This window comes from Papio anubis, unplaced genomic scaffold (assembly GCF_008728515.1).
Source record: "Papio anubis isolate 15944 unplaced genomic scaffold, Panubis1.0 scaffold137, whole genome shotgun sequence".
NCBI lineage: Eukaryota > Metazoa > Chordata > Mammalia > Primates > Cercopithecidae > Papio > Papio anubis.
Genome location: NW_022161325.1, coordinates 120,176 through 139,724, shown reverse-complemented (window position 1 = coordinate 139,724; position 19,549 = coordinate 120,176). Strand labels below are relative to the sequence as shown.

The 19,549-nt window shown below is 44.3% G+C and overlaps 1 protein-coding gene across 2 annotated transcripts in view; it reads right to left on the bottom strand.

The window, feature by feature from the left end:
* LOC101000143 (gliomedin) overlaps nucleotides 1-19,064 on the bottom strand; it is a 68,503-nt gene extending 49,439 nt beyond the window's left edge. The window contains exon 1 of one of the 2 annotated variants that reach the window (XM_017960615.3): nucleotides 17,776-19,064. In XM_017960615.3, the coding sequence (XP_017816104.2) occupies nucleotides 17,776-18,138 (363 nt within the window). In that variant the 5' untranslated portion in view covers nucleotides 18,139-19,064. The remainder of the gene's footprint in view (nucleotides 1-17,775) is intronic. The other variant, XM_009210171.4, reaches the window with a different exon arrangement.
* Between the last annotated feature and the right edge of the window lie 485 nt (nucleotides 19,065-19,549).

Genomic DNA, 19,549 nt, shown 5'->3' with positions numbered 1-19,549 from the left:
TGGTCTTGATCTCCTGACCTCATGATTCGCCTGCCTCGGCCTCTCAAAGTGTTGGGATTACAGGCATGAGCCACCACACCTGGCTGAAGTATGCTTTCTTAATGCCTCCCTTAGCCTCTCTAAAAATGCCATAGGGTTTTCTTCCTTTCCCTGTGTTATGGCGGACATCATTGAGTAATTCATTGGCTTTTTTCTGGTCTTTCTTAATCCCACTAGTATACAAGTCAGTAAATGCCTGTAACTCCAGTCTCCATGCTCCAAATCAAGGTCCCAGCGGGGGTCCACACTGGGAACCACCTGTTGGCCTGTGGGGAATTGTTCCCTTTCTTCTGATGTCATTTTATCATTTACCTGGCTTAGGTACCAGAGATCCCCAAACTTGGGGGCCCCAGCTAAGGCAGCCTCTTTTTGGTTGGGAGTTAATGTTTGACCTGACAACAACATAATATCTCTCTATGCTAAATCAAAAGATTGTCCTAATCCCTATAAGACGTCTATGTATCCATCAGGATTATCTGAGAATTTTCCTAGGTCCAGTTTGATCTGTTTTAAGTCTGAGAGGGAAAAGCAGATATGTACTTGCACTGGGCCAAAGTCTCCTCCTCCTACGGCTTGGAGGGGGCACAGTCGAGGGTCATTGGCACCTTTCGGTTCCTTGACTATCTTTTTATCTGGTTCCTTTTGGGCCGTTAGGGCCAAAAGAGAGTCTTTACTAGTGGGAGGGGAAGCCGTGGGGAGACCTGAGTATGGGGGTAGGCTTTGAGGACCCCCGGTAGGATGTAAATTACATTTTTTACATAATTGTGGGTTACCCCTTAGTGAGAAAAAAACCTGTATATATGCCACTTCACTCCATTTGCCCTCTTGTTTACGAAAGACATCTAGTGTAGGATGGTATTATAGTTTATACTTCCCTCGGGTGGCCACGTCTCTCCTCTGGGAAGAGGCTATTGTGGCCAGGCGGTGCTGCAGAAAAATGTAAGTCATTTATTCTTCAGTGTTTGAGGGTCAAATTGGTCCCAATTATTCAGAATACACCTCAGGGGTGGTTTCACTTTTGAGGGATGTCTCCCATCTGGAAGGAGAACATAGGAGTGCCCACACCCCTAGTCATCCACTAGTGAGCACTAGCCCTAGGGTGTCCCCTATGGTTCTAGTGTCCTTTTATTTCCAGGGTGCACAGCCACCCATGGAACCCTGTTTATCGGATTTAATTGTGCTTACTGACATAGCAGGTTTGCTCACACTCATTTCCTGCCCTTTTTTAGCCACAAAAAAAGGGGGCTGGGGCTGCTGGATTTTAGTGGCTCCTTAACAGCGTGCCCACAATTGCCTTTGCACCTGCGAGTGGGTCTTAGGTTTAGGGTGTATTTTGAGTTCAGATACCAGGCACCAGTTAGCATATTTCTGGGCTTAGAGCTGTCCCAGCAAGATAAATTCCTTGAAAATGTCACTGAAGCACACTGAAGCACAACAGTTTTAGGGTAGGCGGCGGCAAATTGGAGGACCAAGGTTGGAACAGTGCTTTTCGTACCTGAATTTTCTGTCCCCTATTTGCCCTCCTAAGAATATTCGTTGATCTTTGGACTTGAATCGGGGGACCTATTGTCTATTATATTGTTTTCGGCCCATATGTCTGACTGCTTCGAGTGGAGAAATTCTACAGTTCTAATCACTGATCCCAGATGGGAAGGTGATAATTAAAGTAGCCTCTATAATCTGGAGTAAGTTTAGGGCAACAAAAGGAAAAGTGTTCTAGGCCTTCTATCAGCCACTGACATGCCTTTTGATGTCCCAGATAGTGCCCAGGGTACAGGTTATGAGGGACAGGTCCCATATAAGTTTATTGGTACCCATTTGAATAAGAATAAGCCTGGGGGCACCATGGGCAAGGGTCTTTGGATTGCCACCCCCTTCGACTTAGGCTCCGAGCCCAAAGATTCTTAGACTCGGATAGGAAAGATCCTAGAGGATAGGGCCTCTAGAAAGTCTTCTCTAAGGACGGTAGGACCCAGGAGGCATGGGTCAGAAAAGGCGGGGAATGCATGCATGGGCGGCTGTGGAGTAGAGGCTTCTGGCTGTGCCATGATCTCAACTGGGTCAGCGCTGGGAGTTCGGGATGACAGTTTTCCGCCTCTAGTTAGCCCTTGGCTTTTCCCAGGAAAGGTAGAGAAAGGTGGAACTGGTTCCAGGCAAACCAGTGCTCCCAGCCCAGAGGGCCAGGGGTTGTTAGAGAGCCCTTGCCCAGAAAGTCTCACACCTGTGTCTTAAGTGCAGTGGCCATGCTAATTGCTTTTAAATGGCTGACAGGTGCCCGGTGTTTTCCTCCAATTTCTAGCGAGAAGATAGAACAGAATAGCAAGCGAAAGGGGTCCAGTGTTACTGCTTTGGAGAAATCTCGGACAGACCCCCAGAAATGATACGAGAAGTCTTCTCCTGATCAAAGATTTTTCTCGATTGAAGGGTTCGTGGTCTCACAGGCTTCAAGGAATGAAGCCGTGGACCACAGTGGCAAGTGTTACAGCTCGATTAGAGAAATGCGCAGACCCAAAGAGTGTGCAGTGGCAAGATTTATTAAAGCAAAAGTGAAAGGAAAGCAAAAGCTAAAGCAAAGCTTCCATGTGGTGGAAGGGGACCCAGAAGGGTTGCCTGTTCCAGTCAAATCTTTTCAAATTATGCTTGGTATAAGTAATTTCCCTGAATCCAATATCCAAAACACATTTTTCCTTTTTAGTCCCCATTAACTTTCAAAACACCTATCTGGAAAACGGTATTTTTTCTAGAGGTCTGTGTGTTGTCCCAACCACCCAAGATTCCAAACTTTAGGGTCATTCTAGAATCTGCTGTTTCTCTGGCAAGTTCTTTTGATTTATCTCCAAATTCTTTTTATTACAAGGCATCCAAATTCCCTGAAGCACAGAATGGCAGCATTTGAAAAATACTAAAATAATATTGATGAGTGAACACATATTGAGTCCTAGACATTGTAGTAAAGACTTTACATAGATTATTGAACTGACTTCTTATGATAACTTGTAGGTTAGATACTGCTATCGCCACCTTTTTAAAGCCGAGGGAACTGAGATGCAGAGGGGTTGAGTGATCTGCCGAAGGTCACACGGCTGATGGGGAGCCACAAGTGAACTCACAGTATGATTCCAGTGCCCATGCTCTTTACCATTATAAAGGCTTAGATCATTTTGGGGTCTGCCTCTTACTTTCTAATTTGCAAAGGCCTCTTACATGGAGAAGACAGAGTTCTCCTTGGAAGTAGGATGTTCTCCTTTCCCTGAATATTCTTTCTTGTCTCAGTTTTCCTTCTCTCTTTTAATGTCATATTCAGTCCCAAAACAAACTCAGCATCCTCACTTCTAAATTAGCCCGCTTCCATGTTTCCTCACTTCTGTCCATAGCACCACCATCCTTGATGTTAAATGCATCTGGACCAAGTGGCTCCTTTTGTCAGAGGTGTTCTAACCAGAGCGACTCCGTCTTGAATAGGGGATGGGTAAAATAAGACTGAGACACCTGCTGTGCTGCTGCCTTCCCGGAAGCTTAGGTATTCTTTTTTTTTTTGAGATGCAGTCTTGCTCTGTTCCCCAGCTGTAGTGCTGTGGTGCGATCTTGGCTCACTGCAACCTCCACCTCCTAGGTTCAAGAGATTCCCCTGCTTCAGCTTCTGGAGTAGCTGGGACCACAGGCGCACACCACCATGCCCGGCTAATCTTTTGTATTTTTAGTAGAGATGGAGTTTCACCATGTTAGCCAGGATAGTCTTAATCTCCTGACCTCGTGATCTGCCCACCTCAGCCTCCCAAAGTGTTGGGATTACAGGTGTAAGCCACCACACCCAGCTGAGGTTAGGTATTCTAAGTCACAGGATGAGACAGGAGGTCAGCACAAGATACAGGTGACAAAGACCTTGCTGATAAAACAGCATGCAGTAGGGCCAGGCGCAGTGGCTCATGCCTGTAATCCCAGCACTTTGGGAGGCCGAGGCAGGCAGATCACGAGGTCAGAAGATCAAGACCATCCTGACTAACACGGTGAAACCCCGTCTCTACTATAAATACAAAAGATTAGCCGGGCTTGGTGGCGCGTGCCTGTAATCCCAGCTACTCAGGAGGCTGAGGCAGGAGAATCACTTGAACCCGGGAGGCGGAGGTTGCCGTGAGCCGATATCACGCCACTGCACTCCAGCCTGGGTGACAGAGTGAGACTCCATCTCAAAAAAAAGAAAGCATGCAGTAAAGAAGCCAGCCAAACCCCACCAAAACCAAGATGGCAATCAAAATGACATCTGGTCGTCTTCACTGCTCATTATATGCCAATTAATAATGCATTAGCATGCTAAAAGACACTGCCACCAGCACCATGACAGTTTACAAATGCCATGGCAATGGCTGGAAGTTATTCTATATAGTCTAAAAGGAAGAGGAACCCTCAGTTCTGGGAAATCCCTGCCCCTTTTCCCAGAAAACTCATGAAGAATCTACCCCATATTTAGCTTATAATAAATAAATAACCATAAAAGTAGCCAACCAGCAGCCCTTGGGGCTGCTCTGCCTCTGGAGTAGTCATTCTTTTGTTTCTTTACTTCTCTAATAAGCTTGCTTTCACTTTTTTCTGTGGACTCACCCCGAATTCTTTCTTGTGCATGATCCAAGAAACCTCTCTTGGGGTCTGGATCAGGACCTCTTTCCGGGAACGCTTTTCCTTATATCCAATTAGTTAGCAAGATTAATTCATGCTTCTCTTTTGATATTTCTATGATATAACCCTTCTTCATTTCCAATGCCATTATCTTAGCCAGACATGAATTGTTTCTTGCCTGGATTAATGTAATAACTTTCCAGTTTTCTTCTTGCCTCCGTCTTTCCCCATTTCCAGTCTTTCCTGCCTTGCACCAACAGATCTGTCCTCCTATAAAACCACTGTCTTTACGACTCCTCCCTGGTAAAGGATCTACAATGGCTCCCAGTTGTTCATTAGGTTCATTCTCAACTTCTCAAAAGTAGAAATTCAAGCCTCTCTCTAACCCAGCCAACCTTCGTTCCCTTCTCGCTACTCCAAACTCTCCAGTACAGGAAGGTCTGTCTGGCTTCTTGTTCTTTCTGACTTGCACCATTTTCATTTCAGTCCCTAGACCTTGGCTCAAATTATTGCCTATACTTGGAATGATTCACCCTCCTTGCCTGCCCCAGTCTCAACAACTCTCCATTGCCCATTTTGAGTTCAGTTTCCTTAGTGAGGACTTATTTTCTCTCTTCTTCACTGCCCCATGCTCTCCACATAGTCACTGTGAAGGATTTTCCTCTAAAGGTCTTCCTGTTCAGAGACTGATTCCAAGGTCCCCAAATGTGGCTTAGGTTGGGGTAGGTATTTTCCACCTTCCAGTAAAAGGGATTCCAGACTCCAACACTCACCCACTGAGTAACAAAAAAACTGGGGAATTATTTTTGCCATCACCAGCTCAACATTTTAGAGTGCACTTATTCACAACTCATTACAAAGTACTTCACAGTTTTTATAGAGAGCCTAGGCAGGGCCTCCAAATTCCCCAGCACTTTGGCAAGCACAAACTTTTTCTGAGTGGTAGATGAAGGGGTTACTCTATTGGATTCAGAACAAACTCCACAAATTGCATTTTGAATGATCTTTAATTGGCTTTGTTGTTTTAAGGCTACCTTTCAGAAAAGAAAATTGTGTCTTCAATTTAGATAACTAGAAGCAGATTATATCTATTTAAAGTATAGAGCTGTTAAAATCTACATAAAAGCAACTGATGGGCTGCAAAATGCTCCCTTTGTAGCTTAATTACAACTTAAAAGTTTCAGCTTGTTTTAAACAACATGACCTTTAGTCTGTAGATAAAATGCATGTAAATTAATCTTGAATGTCAAGTAGATTTGGCCAAGAATTTCTTTTTGTGTGTGTGGTGGTGGTGGTGGTGGTGAGTTTGAGGAATGTAGAGGGAATAAAAGAGTGTCTTTTTTTTTTTTAATTGACTGTTTTTTTCTTTTTTTAATCAAATCTGAGGACTGTTCTGATAGTTCCCACATTGGCAACAATATCCTGGAGAACACAAGACCCCTAAGAAGTAAAATTGTTCTTTCTCAACCTGTTTTTGCTCTACCTTCCACTCACATTTTCTCAATTTTCCAAATGCAAGCATGCAAAAATTTTTTCAGGAATGTCACCAACAGGAATCAACAGAAGCTGACAATAGCTGAGCCAGTCAGAGAGTGGTGAAGATGACTGCCTTTCAGTGAATGTCAAACCTCATCACCAGTGGCCACACAGAAGTGTAACTACCCAACAGGTTCACTTGCCTGCTGTGCAGATAGGGTCGATTTATCAAGACAGGGGAATTGCGACCAAGAGTTTAATACACATAGAGCTGGCTAAACAGGAGACCAGAGTTTTATTATGACTTGAATTAGCCTCCCCAAAAGTTCAGAGGCTAGGGTTTTAAAAAGATAGTTTGGCAGGTGGGGGTGGGGGGGCTAGGGAATGGGAAATGCTGATTGGTTGGGTCAGGGATGAAATAACAGGGAGTCGAAGCTCTCCTCTTATGCCAAGTCTGTTCCAAGGTGGGGGCCACAAGACCAGATGAACCAGTTTATTGGTCTTGGTGGTGCCAGCTGATCCATCAGAGTGCAGAGTCTAAAAAATACCTTGAACACCAATCTTAGGTTTCCCAATAGTCAAGTTATGCATAGGAGCAACTGGGGAGGTTAGGAATCTAGAGGCGTCTGGCTGCATGACTCTTGAGCCAAAACTTCTAATCTTGTGGCTAATTTTTTTGTTTGACAAAGGTGTTCCACTTCCCAAGCCAGGAGGGAGTACATTTTGGGGAGGGGCTGATATCTTTGTTAAAAAGTTGAACTATAAACTAAATTCCTTCCAAAGTTAGTTCAGCCTACTTTGAGGAATGAATGAGGGCAGCTTGGAGGTCAAAAGCAAGATGGAGCCAGTTAGGTCAGATTTCTTTCACTGTCGTAATTTTGACACTGTTATTATAATCTTTGCTAAGGCAGTTTCGGGCGGTGGGAGCTGGGAAATCCTGAATCTCTGAAGAAGCCCTGTTGCCATATCAAGGGGAACTCTGTTCTGTTGTCAATGGCAAGATGATTTAGGTTGGTATGATTCCAATCCAGACTTTAAGAGGCCAAATATTATTCCAAAGCAGCAGCTGCTAAAAGCACAGATGAACAGACAAGTTGGCACCCTGAAGGAAATGGAAATAAAGAGTAAACCCAGAAACAAGACACTAGCAGCATAGGGCAAAAAGGGCTAATGGCAAAGCAATATTGAGTGCCTTGGTCTGAATATTTGTGTACCCCCAAATTCCTACGTTGAAACCTAATCATCAATGTGATGGTATTAGGAGGCAGGGTCATTGGAAGGCGACTAGGTCATGAAGGGAAAGCCTACATAAATAGGATTAATGACCTTATAAAAATGATCTTATAAAATCATAAAAATGATTAATAACCTTATAAAAATGAGGCCCCAGAGAGCTGCCTTGCCCTTCCACCATGGTGGAAGGTGAGAAGGTGCCATCTATGAACCAGAAAACAGACCCTCACCAGACACCCAATCTGTTGGCACCTAGATGTTAGACTCCCCAGCTGCCAGAACTGTGAGAAATAAATTTCAGTCATTTATAAGCTACCCAGCCTATGGGTATTCAGTTATAGCAGCCTGAATGGACTAAGAGTATGATAAATCTTAGTAACAGCAACAATGAACACTTACTGAGAACCTGACTATACCAGGCACTGCACTTTACCTATATGATCTCCCTTAAACATCCTAACAACCTAATGAGGTAGGTACTATTTTCTCAGTCATACAGATGAGGAAACTGAGGCTTGGTGAAGTTAAAAGATTTGCCCAAGATCACCCAGCTACCAAGCTATAGGGCCAGGATGTGAATCCATCTGACTTCCAAGTCCACACTGCTTACCACCATCACATACTTCAAATAATTAGGGAGAGAGAATGGGGCTGGGAACTTAACAATGAAGAAAGATCCCAGGTTACTTGAGCTAAGGACAGGTACATGAGGGCTGAAGTTGGCAGCAGTACCATGTGCAGGGGAGCCTACAACTACCATAGGGAGATCCTGGCACAAGAGCTTGGGAAGGATGAACCAGCCTTCAGCTTTGAAGGACTTGTGATCTGAGAAATTGTTCTGGAACTCACACAGGAAGGGACCTTTGCCTAAGGATCTCTCAGCCTGGGGTCTAGTGGGCAGTGCTACTAACCAATTGGCTGATCACAGGGTACTGCTCTCTCACCACAGTGGAGAGACAGTTTTCAGGTACTTTTAATGTGGCTCTGAGTTCCAAGACAAAAATCAATTTTATCCCTGGCATAGTGGCAGGGAAGGTTGAGGGAAAGGCAGGGAAATAGTGTGGATAAAGACACGAGCAGCTGGGTGTGGTGACTTATGCTTGTAATCCCAGTACTTTGGGAGGCTGAGGCAGGAGGAACACTTGAGCCCAGGAGTTCCAGACCACCGCGGGCAACATAGTGAGACCCTGTCTCTAAACAGATCTAAGAGAATGCTGGCTATCAAGAGATGCAAGCATTTTGAACTGGGAGGATACAAGAAGAGAAAGGGCCAAGAGATCTCGTTTTAAGTGTCATCTTTTGTTTTATTATGAATACAATAAAATCTTGAGTTTATGTTCACTTAAAAAAAAAAAAAAAAAAAGGCAAGAGCACACAACTCACCAAGCCCCAGAAGGTTCTACCCTGCTCAGTCTATAAAGCCTTGGTAGGCTCATTCCTACTGCCCTCACCTCTGCTGCTTTGGATAGAAAGAGACTGGAGGCTTTTAATAGTTCTGGGACATGGGAGTAGGTCCTGATGGTTTCATGCCATTCCTTTGGTCAACACAACTGCTCTATTCTCATGGGTCCAGATGATCAGCCTTGACCCACCTGTTTCTTATATATGTCCCTAGAGAATCATGCCAATAATTTCTTACCTGGAATGCTTTATTTGTGTATGTGCAATGGATCTCAGGGACCAGCTCCCTCCTGTCTTCCTTGTGCACCATCATTGCCTAAGACATGAGTTAAGCTTAAAGGTGTGTTCCCATCACCAACACCACTAGACACAATCTTAGCAGAGATATGGCAGCAAGCTCTCTCCCAACCCTTAATTGATAACTAGAGGTGGCTTCTAACATGGGAACAAAGTACACAGTGTCGGGTGTGCTCAGTGTACACAGCCCTGACATCCGAAGGGCACCTGTGCACATGCTGCCATGAGAAGGGCCATGGAAACCCACTTCCCAGGGTCTGCATGGGGTTTGACTTTGGCCACCCTGTCTTTTTTAATCCTCCTGTATCAGGCCTCTAACCTCTCATCAGTTCCCCCAGCCCCTCACTCCGCAGGACCTAACGTGGTATGCATCTCTCTCCTTCAATCAAAGGGAACAGATAGAGTTTGAAACAAGGCCTAGATGTGGGAATAATGGATGGCTAAAAGCTCCCCTAACATTGTTTGCTCTCAGTTTGGGAAGCCAGCAAGCAGCCTGGCTCAGCCCTACAGCCTCACTGTAGATGGAACAGCACTCTTAGTGCGTCTCTGTCTTGCATTCCATCGCCTTGGGAGAGGTGTTAGACCCCAGAGTTAACCAAGGCTGGAGCACCCCTGATTTAGTAGCCCAAGCTACTAAGAATCAACCCTAGGCCAGGCGTGGTGGCTCATGCCTGTAATCCCAGCATTTTGGGAGGCCAAGGCGGGTGGAGATCAGGACCATCCTGGCTAACATGGTGAAACCCCGTCTCTACTAAAAATACAAAAAAAAAAAAAAAAATTAGCTGGGCGTGGTGGTGGGTGCCTGTAATCCCAGCTACTCGGGAGGCTGAGGCTGGAGAATCGCTTGAACCCAGGAGGCAGAGGTTGCAGTGAGCCAAAATCACGCCACTGCACTCTAGCCTGGGTGACAGAGAGAGACTCTGTCTTAAAACAAAAAAAAAAGAAAGAAGAAAAGAAAAGAAAAAGAAAGAATCAACCCTAGTGCTGTTCCAGGGGATTACGATGTAAGTGGAGCTCTGGCAAACTTTTTCTGAGAAGAACAAGGCAAAAAGTATTTTAGGCTTTGTGGGTCACGTGGTCTCTGCTGCAGCTACTCGACTCTGCTGCTGTAGTGCCAAGGCAGCAATAGACAGTTTGTAAACACATGGGCATGACTGTATTCCAATAAAGCTTTATTTATGGTTACTGAAATCTGAATATCATATCATGTTCACATGTCACGCAATATTATTATTCTTTTGTTTATTCCCCACCCATTTATAAATGTAAAAACCATTCTTCATGGCCTGTACAAAAACAAGTCGAATAGCAGGCTGGACTTGGCCTACAAGTCATAGTTTGCTGACCCCAGTCTAAATCCTCAGCTTTTACAACGTTTGGAAATAACCCAGTCCAAGGAAGTGGGAAAGGGAGATAAACTCTGGCACAGCCAATTTAAGGAAATACAGCACCCATGCAAACAGGAGCTGTGACTGCAGGTAATCTGATTTTTTTCTCTATAAACAATAGAATTTCTAGATTCATATCAGTGTAGCTTACAGCAGTCATAATGCAAAGCTACCTGTTTGCTATAATAATGTGTTACTGCTTAATCCAGCTGGAATCTCCCACTCGGGAACTACCCTGAGAATCAGGAGCACATGCTTTTGAAAAGCCGCAGTGACAGGAAATCTCCATCCACTGAAGATGGAGTTGAGTTTTAGAAACAGCAAAAAAACAACAAAAAACTGAAACCAAACCCAATGCAAAAAACCACATCGACCTCAATCAGTAATAGCAACAATCACAATGACACAGTAACTACTATACTTTCAGAGTCAGGCTGGTAAATAAGGGCATTGTGGTCAAGCTAAATAAAGCCCTTTGGGTTCAAAGCCGCTCATGATTCTGAGATGAGACTCCTGCAAATGCATGATTGGAAGTCCTAACACGGCCCCTAACAATGTGAGTGTTGTTTGGCCAACATTCTGTCAGCCAACTTAAAAAAAAAAGAAAGAGAACTTTTTTGAATTGCTGTCAATATTTAAAAGCCAGGAGATTTCACATAAAAAACCAGATTTTGTACTTCTCTTAAAAAAAATAAATCAGGCTGGACACAGTGGCTTATGCCTATAATTCCAGCACTTTGGGAGGCTGAGGCAGGAGGATTTCTAGAGCCCAGGAGTTCAAGACCAGCCTGGGCAACATAGTGAGATCTCTACTACAGAAAAAATTTTTTTTTAAATTAGCCAGGTGTGGTGGCACACACTTGTCCCAGATACTCAGGAGGCTGAGTCAGGAGGATCATTTGAACCCAGTTAGTCAAGGCTGCAGTGAGTTATGATCACTCCACTGCACTCCAGCTTGGGCGACACAGTGAGACCTTGTCTCTAAAATAAAAAATAAAATAAAATAAAATAAAATAAAAAATAAAATAAAATAAAATAGTAAAGAACAGAAAAGAAAAGAAAAAAAAATCAGGCACAGGAAGCAGGAGGCTTTGGTTCTTGTACAGTCACCATCAGTGGGAGCCTCTCCTTTAGACAAAGCAGATGAACCTCAGGTTGGTGCAGTCCCTACCATGCTCTATTGCTCCCCAGCCCAGGAGCAGCTACCAGATGATCCGGTGGGCAAGGCCCCTTTTACTCGCATAAAGAAGAGAGTAACACAGTCACATGATTCAAAAGTCAAAATGATACAGAAAGCTATACAGTGAGGGGTTCATTCCTCCCTTATACCCTCCAAAAGTAAGCACTTTTGTTAATTTCTTCAATTAGTTTTCCCTTTCTTGCTTACACAAAGTAATACAATATATATTTTTCTCTGCCTTGCTTTGTTCACTTAGAATATATCCTGGGGATTGTTCCAACTCTCATTATAGAGATAATTTCCTCATTCCTCTACAGCTACTTAGTATTCCAGTGGGTGTATACATTCATTTAACTAGTACTGAATTGGTGGATATGGGTTATTTACAGTCTTTTGCTTTTACAAATATTCTACAATGAATATGCACATATGTCATTCATAGGTGATAAAATCTATGGTGAGATTGCTGGGTCAAAGAGTATTTGTAATTTTTTCCAGATTTTGCCAAAGTGCCTTCTGTACGGGTTCCGTCATTCTGCACCCCGAACAGCAATGCAAGAGCTTGTCTGTTTCTCTTCATCTTCCCTAATAGAGCGTGTTGTCAAACTTTTGTAGTTTTGTCTTTCTGTTAGGTTAGGGGTGTCCAATCTTTTGGCTTCCCTGGGCCACAATGGAAGAAGAAGAATTGTCTTGGGCCACACATAAAATACACGAATACTAGAAATAACTGATGAGCTAAAAGGAAAAAAAATCACAAAAAAACTCATACTGTTTTAAGAAAGTTTATGAATTTGAGTTGGGCCACATTCAAAGCCATCCTGGGTCACAGATTGCATAAGCTCGTGTTAGGTGAAAATTACATTTTGGGGTAGTTGTAATCTACATTTTTAAATGAAGAGATCTTTTCCCATGTGCTTATGAGACATTTGTATTTCTTTGCCTGAGAACTGTCTGTCTCATTGTCCTATTGGATTCTCATTTCTGTTGCTGATTTTCCTATTAAATTTTTTAATCATCTTTTAGGAATGCCAAATGTATTAGCAAGATTATGTGTCTATGAGAGATGATATGAGTTTTCCAGTTTGTTTTGCTTGGTTTTTTTTTTTTTTTTTTTTTTTTTTTGAGATGGAGTCTTGCTCTGTCACCCAGCTGGAGTGCAGTGGTACCATCTTGGCTCACTGTAACCTCCACCTCCCGGGTTCAAGTGGTTCTCCCTCCTCAGCCTCCCGAGTAGCTGTGATTACAGGCGCCCACCTTCATGCCCGGCTAATTTTTGTATTTTTGTATTTTTTAGTTTCACCATGTTGGCCAGGCTGGTCTTGAACTCCTGTCCTCAGGTTATCCACCCGCCTCGGCCTCCCAAAGTGCTGGGATTACAGGCGTGAGCCACTGCGCTCAGCCTTCTAGTTTGTTATTTATCTTTTACTTTTGTTTGTGGTGTTTTTATTTTTGTTGTTGTTTGCTACGCAGAAGTTTTGTTGCTGTTTCATGTGCTTTTAAAATATAGTCAAATTTATTTATTGTTTGTTTGCATCTGGCTTTTGAGTTATAACTTGAAAGAAAAGCCTTCCCAATTCCAAAATTAAAAATGATATACTCATATTTTCTTTTAGTTTCATATTTTAAAAATGTAAATCTTTGACCCATTTAGAGTTTGTTAAAGTAGACATTGTGAGAATAAAACTATTCTTTTCCAGCCTTTATCTTTTCCCAGAGAGCTTGCCCGTTGTCTCAAAATCATTTATTAAATTCATTCTTCCTTGCTGGTGTGAGATACTGTCTTTATTATGTACTAAATTGCCATATGTATTTAAGATTTTTTCTGGACTTTCCACTCTGTCCCATTGGTTTATCTATTCATATCCCACTCTGTTTTAATTATATCAGGCTTTAATTATATTTTAATATCTTGTAGAACCTAGTGTTCCTACTTGTTCTTTTTCAGTGGTTTCCTTGCCAGGAACGCTTATTTTTCCATGTGAACTTTTGAATCAGTTTGTCTAATCCTAGAAAATAAAACCTATTGATAGTTTTATGTTGGGGTGGCATCAGATTTCTAAGTTAACTTTCAGTTAACTCATTATGATGCTAAGTTTTCTATATCCAAAAACATGTTATTTTTTCCATTTGGTTCAAATATTTTGTGCTCTACAAGAGTTGTCCCCCAGCCCTTTCTTAACGCAAAAGATAAGTATATAGATACACACACAGGTTTTGCACATCTTTTCTTTCATTATATCTTTCAACAGATGATTTGGTATAAGAAGTCTATTGATTTCTTAGTAATATTTTAATACCTTGTTTCCCACTGAATTCTGTTATTGTTAGTGGTAGGTTATCAACAGATTCTCTAGGGTTTTCCAGGTATATAATCGTATGATCTGAATATAGCCAGACTCTCACTTCTTAACATATTTAGACCATTTTCCCTTGTCTTGTTGCTCTGGCTGATCTTTCTACGACAATTCGAGATACTATTGGTGATAGTGGGCATCCCTGTCTTAATACTGATTTTAGTAGAACCATCTCCAGGATTTGACAATTCAGTGGAAAGCTATAGTCTTGGGGGCAAGACACAATTGCATTTTATCGTGTTAAGAAATAATCCATTGATTCCCATTTTATTGCATATTTTAAAATTCAAGCATAGATGTTAAATTTTATCAAATGCCTTTTCATCATTTGACAATTATGGAATCATATTTGCCCTCCTTAAAAAAATCATTTGAATTGTAACTCCTGCTTTATTAAAATAGCCAGGCTGATTTTCTTGTTAGAGAGGTTCCAAGAACATTTTGAACAATATCCTGGGCGTAGAAATGCATATGGTCCCTCAAGGACAACAATTATCATGGATACGTAATCACCAGTCTCAGTGTATTACATCTTCTCTATGTTTGTTTAATTTATGAAAATATTTATGAAACTCCCTGTGGGTGCTTGACCCTAGATTTTGGACTTTACTTAAAGACAGGATGATAAAGCTACCAGAAGATCAGCAAATGTGAGACAGGAAGAGAGCAATGAGAGAGGGTAGCTGATGGGAAGAGAACAAAAAGAATATGAGAGGAGGTCAGAGAAAAAGAGAATAAACAGAAGTAGCATCTCCCACAGGACTTAGTAGCAGATGGGTCAAATTTTCTCTCCCCACTCACGCTCACCAGATCCCCATTCCCATTATCAGCCTAATTCAGTGGTTTCCAAGCCCCATCCAGGGCCCCTTTTATTACTTTCTCTCAAGAGTATGCACATGGTTTTAGAGATTTAATGTGCTTCTTGGCTCTGTCAAATTAACTATACTTAATAATTATCTTGCCTTTTTAATGAAGTCATTTACAGCTGCCAACCAGGTTCTGGTAAGAATGTGCTCAGCTAAACAGAATTCTCATGCTGAGTTGATGTATTTTCAGCCAACCAGTACAGAAACTCAAACTATCAGTTAAATTGAGGTTCATCTTGGATAAATGAACCATTTTGGAAGGCTTTTTGAAATGTTGACATTAGTCTGCGTAGAGTTTGTTTCTGTTCCTAGACCTCTAAGGACATAAGACCTCAGGGTGAGGACCTTGGATCTCACTCTCATTCAAGATCTGGTGGTGTATAAAAGGGCCAGGGAAGGTGTAGCCTTCACCTATGAGAAGTGTGTACACTTGCCTCCACGATATACACTAGATCATTCTCTTAACTTCTCTCCAAGAGCTACCAAATGATGTTTTTTAAAAATTGTTTTCTTATATGAGTAATTGTTCTGAGAAAAGCAGAGAGTAAAGATGAGGAAAACTGTGAAGCTGAATGGAAAGAATCTTGCTGTCATAAATTTAAAAGCTTTTCAGTAATAAAATTGGCTCCTCAGCCTGAAGCAAAGGCCTTGATGGGGATCTGGTGGGAGTGTGATGCCTAACACAGCTACTATCCACAGGAAGTCATGCCAAGGTCCTTCCTGCTGGAGAGTGAGCACTCCACCCCCAGGCTGGGGCCTAACAAATTAACTCAGAATCTCTCAGGATAGGATTCAGGCATCAGTAAGTTTGAAAGCTTAGTTCCAAATAGTTCCAGTAGGCAACCTTACTACTCAAAATGTGGTCTTCAGGCCAGTAGCATTGGTAGCAGTGGGAGCTTGGTAGAAATACAGAATCTTAGGCCCCAGCTTAGACCATCTGAAGCAGAATCTGCATCTTAACAAGATCCCCAAAATATTCGTGTGCACAATAAAGACTCAGTGTTAGAGACTGAGTAGTGTGTCTTAAAGTGTGGTGCCTGGACCATCTGCATCAAACTCACCAATGGCATAGGAGGTAGGGGGATGAGGGTCAGGGGACTTCTAATAAAGAAGATTCTGGAGAGGATTCTATAGGTCTGAGGGAGAGGCCCTGCAATCTGCACTGTAATATGCTTCCAGTTGACTCCTGAGCCTACTGTTTGAGAACTGCTCCCAAGAGGAAAGTCAGTAGTAAGATGATTGCCTTCTCCTAGCCTCAGGGACAGGCCCTCATGACTCTAAAAGGTCAAAACATACCCATTGCAGGTAGGGGATGAGTTGATGATAATCTACTAATAGTTTCCAGTCTGACAAATGTGATAGTTCTGCTCTCTGCCCTGTAACAGCGTTAGTGGTAGCACTGCTAGGTCACCTAGAGTTAATTTGACACAGAGATGAGTGTCTCCATTCAATTTGTTAGTGACAGAACAGGTTGCAATTTGGATACAAAACCTTCTACCTTAAAAGCAGGATTAAAAATATAAAACAATGATGCTCATGAGGGTTTGAGGGTTTTAAAAAAGCCTTAAAATGTAGGGTAGAGAGCTGAGAGGGAGAGAATGAATCCCCTAAGGAGGCGTTTTCATCTTACAGAAGTCCTTTTTGGAAATTTCTGCTTTGGTCCAGATTTTTAAATAACATGAATTTAAAAAACAAATGAAGTGAGGAATGGAAAACTTGATCTCTCTCAAAAGATGTATTTGAAGTATGTAGTGCTTTTACGTAATTTTAAAAGCATTTCAGCTCATGTAAGATATTTAAAAGCTTCTATGACAATGGAAGCTTTAAGTCGATTTATTTTCAAATACCTAGGATTCTGAAGTATGTCTCACACTTGACTGGAGGTAATAGCCGAAATCTTTCTAAGTATAAAGTGAAATAAGACTGTCGCAATCGTAATAGATAATGAAATGGGATGGGGAACTGCAGTGTGATCTAACAGTATTTGTTAAATACTTATTGAATTAAAAGTGGCAAAAGCAAAGAAATTAACAGCGGAAAACAAATCTTTGAGGCTTTGAAGACTTTCTTCAGAGCAGTGTTTCTTAAACCTTTTGGGGGCGGCATGCAATGGGGGACCCGTTGAAGATCTAGTGAAAAGCTGCGGACCCTCATCCACATGGGCAGGAGGGCATAGGCACACACACTTGGCAATTTCTGCAGTTCCATATATTCCCTGGAGCCCAATGGGGAGAGTAATCCGCAGGCCCCATGTTAACAACCTCAGCTTTGACGCTGCATTTTAAGAAAAAAATTGCACCGTATTGATGTCTCTCATTTGGAACTGCTTGAGATCCAGGGGCAACTTTCCCAGCATCTAGGTCCCAGGTGGGCAGTTAAACTAGGGATGTTTTCACTTAAACGGAAACAATTAGGCCGGTCATCTTGTAGGAATGAGGTGATGCCAGGTGAAAAGCCAGACCACTAGTTGATGCCAGAGGAAGAATCCCTTTATTGAAAAAGCCTACGCTCTTTCAGAAACGCGCCTCCAACCTCTCAGAGGGCCCCACCCACAGGCCAGTGGCACAGGCGGAGCCCCAAGGCTGCTGTGGCTCCGTTCACACCAGAAGACGAAAACTTGTGTAAGTAGAGGAGGAAAATAGGCTTTTAAAAACACTGCCTTCGCCCTTCATTTACATGCGGACTCAAAGAATGTCAGAGGTAGAAGAGACTCCCTCCTTCACCCTCTCCCCAACCTCACAGATGAGAAAACAGACTCCAGTGGGTTGAGGTGCTTGCCAAGGTGACATCCCCAGCTACTCGTGCCCACAGCCCTCTCTGCAGCACCTCGCCGCTGGCCAGGGGAGAAGAGGGCGTCGGCGTCCTCGCCCCACACCCCCAGCCGCCCACCCGGCGGGGGCGCCACGGGGAACCGAGCCCCCGCCTACCGGCACCATGGAGTAGGTCATCATCATCAGCATGTCCTGGCTCTCGGCACGGATATGCGGCGCAGGCTCCCCGCTGTGGCTGCGTTTGTTGCGAGCTGAGCTGGCCGGGTCTTGGGGTGGCGCGGGCGCCCTGCGCGGCGCGCGGCTCAATTCGGCCAGGAAGGAGCGCAGGGCACTGTCCTCGCGCTGCTCCAGGCCCCGCTGCGCCTCCAGCGCCCGCAGCGCCGCACTCAGCCCGCGCCACTGGCACAGCGCGAACACCGTGCCCGCAGCGTTGAGCGCCGAGAGCAGCGCCACGGCCGCCAGGGCGCCGCGCAGGCCCCAACCCGCGTCCCCACGGCCTCGCTCAGCGCCTCGGGCCATGCTCTGTGCGCCTTGGGCCGGGCAGGGCTTGGCAGCCTTCGGCCCTGGCAGCCTTTATACGCCTCGGGCAAGCCGTGGGCTGGTGGCTGCGCCGTGAGTCAAGTCACCCTTTGGCCCAGCTGGCGGGGCGGGATGGGGACAGTAGTGGTGGCGCCCGAGCAGCCCAGAGGGACAGGCGGGCAGAAGCAGGAGAGGAGCCAGCCGAGACAGCCCGCGGAGGAGGGGCTGGCAGGGCTCGCACTGCCAGAGTCCCGCCAGCTGAGCAAACCCTCTCCTCCTCTTCCCATTGCTCTGCCCGTGGGCACTGCCGTGGCCCAGACAGGCAAAGCAAGGGTCAGACTGAGGGGGAGAGCAGGAATTCTTATGGAGAGAAGTCTCCGGATTCCGCCCCCTTCTACCCCCACACTGCCCTCTTTGGAGAAATAGATCAGCATGCCCAGATGCTAAGGCACCTGCCCATTGTCCATGGGAGGTCTGGTCCTGGCCCCAGCCCCAGGCTGCCTATCACTCCCCACCCATGGCCATGAGGCTCCACGGGGCCACTGAAGACCCCAGATGACCTTTCGCAGGAAGGGGATCGATAGGGGCAGGAAGACACTTGGCACTGGAAGGCAAAAAAGGCCACCCATCAGAACCAGAAAAGCCCAGGACTGCCTGGCCAACAGGGCTCGTCCTTGAAGGGAGAGTTCCCGGATTTGACAAGCCAGGAACTCTCCCATGAGATCCATATCCAGAAAATGGCAGGGTGATGAGGAAAACAAAAACAGGAATCAGGAGACCTTGTTCTAAAGCCACTCTGTTGCTATTCGGCTGGGAGGCTTTGAGCATGTCCCAAGACCATGCGGAGGTGCTTTCTGGCCTAAGGGTTGGAGAGCTGGGCCAGGGCTGGGTTCTTACCTAGTCCTAGGAAAGCATGTTGTCCCATGCCTCTCATTTACTCCTTACAACTATTATGTTGCCCAATACCTGCTCTGCCTCGAGGGCCACTGTCAACCAAATAGAGGCACATTTGAGCCTCCTCAGAGAACCTCTTCACTCATGATCTTTCTCAGCTTCTCCTAGAATGGCTCTGCTTCCCTGGGGCCCCAGGGCCTATGGAAAACTAATGTAGACAGCAATCTTCAAACCCCATGTTAAGAACCTCAAGTTTGACATTATTTAAGCAAAGAAAAAACATCACTCTGTATGGATGTCTCTTTGGGAGACCCAACCAGAAGGCAGGATTGCTGTTTCCATAACCCAATAACTCAAGGAAGAGGTGGCTCCCCGCCATTAAGCCAGTTGGAAAGTTATAGAGAAAGGACTTCCTCTAGCAGAGGTCACACTGTTTCAGCACCTGGGGGAGACCAGTAGAATGATCAGAGAGCAAGCACCTTTTGACTTTATGGTAGGAGCTCTGTAACCATCTACT